The 4,904-nt window shown below is 38.5% G+C and overlaps 1 protein-coding gene across 1 annotated transcript; it reads left to right on the forward strand.

Moving 5' to 3' along the window:
• The first annotated feature begins 344 nt into the window (after nucleotides 1-344).
• Nucleotides 345-3,629, forward strand: LOC103951258 (beta-xylosidase/alpha-L-arabinofuranosidase 1-like). Its single transcript, XM_009362589.3, has 7 exons — nucleotides 345-803; nucleotides 946-1,251; nucleotides 1,401-1,570; nucleotides 1,657-1,757; nucleotides 1,878-2,219; nucleotides 2,311-2,724; nucleotides 2,866-3,629. The coding sequence occupies exons 1-7, from the start codon at nucleotides 345-347 to the stop codon at nucleotides 3,474-3,476; spliced, it is 2,403 nt and encodes an 800-aa protein (XP_009360864.2). The 3' UTR covers nucleotides 3,477-3,629.
• The last annotated feature ends 1,275 nt before the right edge of the window (nucleotides 3,630-4,904 follow it).

Here is a 4,904-nt window from a genome sequence, read left to right on the forward strand (position 1 = left end):
TAGAGAATAATAAAATAATGAAGTTGTATTTAAAAATTATGAGATTGTAGAGAATTCTAAATTTATCCTAAGCTTTTATTTTCAACTGTAATATCCGAAATGTGTAAGTGAATTCAAGTTGAATTGAATTTGACTGAACAAACTATCTTAATTCTCGGAAAAAACAAACAAACTATCTTATTAGGTAAGCTTTCGTGAGATTTAAAAAACAGAAAGTAACCATCTGGATAAGGGGAGCTTCTTTACGAAATAGTAGTTTGCGTCTATATATACATACATATATATATATATATATATATATATATATATGCCCGTCCAACATCATCATCAAGCAGATAGTAACCATGGCTATCAATATTGTTACTTTTCTTGTTTGTTTCTCTATTGCTTCCTTTGTCATTTCTTCCAATGCCAGAAGAGTTCTACACTCGAAAAATGTAGACCGTAACAATGGCGGTAGCAATTTCACTCATGTATGTGATCCTTCAAGGTTTTCCGACCTTGGCTTGGACGTGTCAACCTTTGGCTTCTGCGACTCCAAGTTGTCGTATGACGATAGGGCCAAGGATCTGGTAGATAGGATGACATTGGCAGAGAAAGTGAAGCAACTAGGAAATAGTGCAAAGGGGGTTCCGAGGTTGGGGTTGCCTAAGTATGAGTGGTGGTCTGAGGCACTCCATGGTGTGTCGAACGTTGGTCCCGGAACTTATTTCGATGATCTTATTCCGGGTGCAACAAGCTTTCCCACTGTTATTCTTACAACCGCAGCATTCAACGAGTCATTGTGGAAGCAAATTGGTCAGGTATACATTATCATCACTACATTTTTGGTTGCAAAAGATGACATGAAAAGCCATGGAAGTTACTTTTCACTAACAAAAAAATGCTCAAAGTTACTTTTCGTTTGCTTGTACTAAATGGTTTTTGTTCCTTATGAATATTTAGGCTGTTTCAACAGAAGCAAGAGCCATGTACAATCTAGGAAGAGGCGGATTGACATATTGGAGTCCCAACGTTAATGTCGTGAGGGATCCAAGGTGGGGAAGAGCCACGGAAACACCCGGTGAAGACCCTTATGTTGTTGGTGTTTATGCCTCTAACTACGTCAGAGGCTTGCAGGATGTTGAGGGCACAGAGAATGCCACAGATTTGAACTCTAGACCCCTAAAAGTTTCCTCATGCTGCAAGCATTATGCCGCCTACGATGTAGACAACTGGCTCGGTGTGGATCGTTACCATTTTGATGCGAGGGTAAGTCTATAATATATGTCAGATAAAAAAACAACATGAGCTTGTTAACACATTGATAACTCATGTGTCTTCTAGCATTTTTCATTTAAAACGAAGTTTCGTCATGCCAAATTAAGTTCATTTTCCTATTTTCCTTTTTGTTATGAAAGGTGACAGAGCAAGATATGGCGGAAACTTTCCTAAAACCATTCGAGATGTGTATTAAGGATGGTGATGTAAGCAGTGTAATGTGCTCTTATAACCGTGTTAACGGCATCCCCACTTGTGCTGATCCGAAGCTCTTGAAAGAAACCATTAGAGGAGATTGGGATCTTCATGGGTACGTATACTAATCACCTTTAAAATTTTCCGCTAGTCTTCATGCAGGAATTTAATTTTTTTTATTTTTATTTTTATGTCTTGCAGATATATAGTCTCGGATTGTGACTCTCTTGAAGTTATGGTGAACGGCCACAAATGGCTCGGCGACACCAAGGAGGATGCTGCTGCACAAGCTTTGAAAGCAGGCTAGTACTCCTTACAAAATTAACTTATTGAACCGTTTCTGTTTGGGAATACTTATGTTCTTGCTTTTTCGTCCTTAATTACTAGGTTTGATTAATTAAGTTCCATGTTAATTACTTTAGGGATGGATTTGGACTGTGGAGTCTACTACACAAACTTCACTCAGAATTCGGTGAGGCAAGGGAAAGTGAAGGAGGTAGAAATCGACCGGTCACTCAAGAACCTTTATGTGGTGCTTATGAGGCTAGGTTTCTTCGATGGGAATCCCACTTTCAAGTCTCTCGGCAAGAAGGATGTGTGCTCCAAACAACATATTGAATTAGCAACAGAAGCGGCAAGAGAAGGAATCGTTTTATTGAAGAATGTCAATGAAACTTTGCCATTGAAATCTAAGAAAATAAAAAAACTAGCCGTCGTTGGCCCTCATGCCAATGCTACAGCGGCAATGATTGGAAACTATGCAGGTATTGAATCTAAACATACAATTTCAATTAAGTTGTACATTTTAACATGATATGCTCTTCAACTAAACATACCGTTCAATTTTGTGTTCAGGTATTCCTTGTCAATTCACATCACCTCTCGATGCATTTTCATCCTACGGAGAAGTTAAGTATGAAATGGGATGTGATGGAGTTGCATGTGCAAATGATAGTCTGATATTCCCTGCCATGAAAGCCGCAAAGCACGCAGATGCAACCATAATTTTTTCTGGTTTGGACTTATCAGTTGAGGCAGAGAGCTTGGATAGGGTGGATCTGCTTCTTCCTGGCTACCAAACCCAGTTTATCAATCAGGTCGCTCAAGTCTCCAAGGGTCCGGTAATTCTTGTAATCATGTCTGCTGGTGGTGTTGATATCAGGTTTGCCAAACAAAATGATAACATCAATGCAATATTGTGGGCTGGGTACCCGGGGGAGGAAGGCGGCCGTGCCATTGCAGATGTTGCTTTTGGACATTACAATCCTGGTACGTAACGCTAAAAGAACCACATTTTTTAGTCCACTTTGATGATAATGTTGCATCATTTAGCATAATTTTAGCCTAGATGTATATCTTAGCTTTTAACTTGATCACTACGATATAATGTAAACGTTTACTATGTTATAGGAGGAAGATTGCCTCTTACATGGTACGAAGCTGGTTATGTGGATATGCTACCCATGACATCCATGAAATTGAGGCCAATCGATAGCCTAGGCTATCCCGGTCGTACATACAAATTCTACAATGGCTCCACAGTTTACCCATTTGGATACGGCCTTAGCTACACCCAGTTCAACTACACTCTGCGATCTGCAAAGAGATCTCTGGATGTGAAGTTGAGAAAGTCCCAACACTGCCGCGACATAGAGTACAAGGATAGTGAATACAAGCCACCTTGCCCTTCAGTCCTTATCGACGACTTGGAATGCAACCATGAATTTGGGTTCGGGGTTGAAGTAAAAAATGTGGGTAAGAGAGATGGAAGTGAAGTCATCATCGTTTACTCAAAACCACCTATTGGCATCGCGGCTACGCATACCAAGCAAGTGATTGGGTTTAAGAGGGTCTTTGTGAAAGCGGGAAAGAGCGAAACTGTTAACTTTGTGTTCAATGCCTGCAAGAGCTTGGGACTTGTCAACTACAATGCTTACAATCTTCTAACATCAGGGAGACACACGATTATGCTTGGAGATGATGTCGTCTCCTTCCCCATTCAACTCAACATTAAAGAGTGAATTGTTAGCGTAATGAACTCGTACTGGTCTTAGGCTCATTGTGAGTAAATAATTATTTAGTAGAATAACTAGCAGGCTTGCTGCTGATGCACCTCCTTTCCCTCTTCATATCAGTTTGTAAACACTAGCCAGTTGATTTTCTTGATTTCTAATTTTCATCCACTTCGTGTCTATTTGATCTTCTATTGACGCTACACGATATCTAAACAATTTCTCCCGAACCCACCTTACCACTCGTATATTTTCTATTGAACTTTTATTACCGGAGGGGTGATTTGAACTCGAGTGCAAGGAGGTGGGCACACATCTGCGTACCACTCATAAATTCAAACGCATATTTTGTGCATAGAAAATCAATCTAAACCAATGCAAAATACATATACATATAATACCAAACGAGGTAGAAGTAGAACAAAACTCCAAATTAAACAGTTCCAAAATTTCTTATATGTACAAAATCGACAATTTTGATGACTAACTATGAAACCAATGTTTGTGAAATAAAAGTTTGGACCAATTTAAGAAATGTGGCCAGCAATGACACAATAGCAATGTCTTTGATCAAGTCAATCTAGGTTCAATTGGCAGAGCCAAAGAACTTGGTAAATTATATGCAGTCTTATCCAACTGCTAGTTGTTTTACTCCTGTTTCTTGGCATCAAACGCGCGTTTCCATGGTTTTTTCAGTTTCCAAGCTATTTCCTCGGCATTCAAATATTTCTTTTACAATATACTGACTGCTACTAGTCCAGATTATAGCTGAACTGGTAATATTTTGGGAGAGATTTAATGGCTGAGTCACTGAAGGTATCCATATATCCAAACAATATTATCTAGAGAGAAATTTTATTTGAACTCGTGTAACTTCACTCTACACCCCAATTTAACTTTAAATGTGGATTGTTTTCTTTATCCTATTACATAATCACCATCACATACATTATCAATAAAACTACAATTTATCAATAAATCCACTCCAATAATTAAAACGAAAGAGCAAATAATAACAGAAACCGAAAAGGAAGTGAAGCTCACACTTTGGTTTGGAAGGGTAATAAAGTGAAGGTGACGTGGGGCTGGATGATTTTCAACGTGTTTTGGATGGACAAAAACAGAAGAATTTTTTAAGATTATGCAGGAACAGGTTTTGCAGAGCTTTGGGACATAATTAGGTTTTTGTCAGCCCTCTGGGCTTCTGTTTCTCATGAGTTCATGGGAATTTCCATCTCCTTAATTAATTTGGGTGGATTTAAAGGCAACCTTCTTATAGTTTGTGACTTTGTGTTTAATGTCTGTTAAATCGTGAAGAATTGAATGGAAAGACGACAGATCTATTAGAAGGAGAGAACGTCAGAAGAAAGAATATATGCTTAGAGTTTGGTTTTTTATTTTTTAAATGGGTATAAAGATAAATTTACATATTAAATT

This window comes from the organism of the source record quoted next, unplaced genomic scaffold, assembly GCF_019419815.1.
Source record: "Pyrus x bretschneideri cultivar Hongxiangsu unplaced genomic scaffold, Pyrus_bretschneideri_v1 Contig33, whole genome shotgun sequence".
In the NCBI taxonomy this organism is placed as follows: Eukaryota; Viridiplantae; Streptophyta; class Magnoliopsida; order Rosales; family Rosaceae; genus Pyrus; species Pyrus x bretschneideri.

Excerpts from the sequence above, each read along its gene's own strand:
- LOC103951258 (XM_009362589.3), top strand. The coding sequence starts at position 345 with ATGGCTATCAATATTGTTACTTTTCTTGTTTGTTTCTCTATTGCTTCC. Across the intron at positions 804-945 it reads TGTGGAAGCAAATTGGTCAG|GCTGTTTCAACAGAAGCAAG; the intron begins GTATACATTATC and ends ATGAATATTTAG. Across the intron at positions 1,252-1,400 it reads GTTACCATTTTGATGCGAGG|GTGACAGAGCAAGATATGGC; the intron begins GTAAGTCTATAA and ends TTGTTATGAAAG.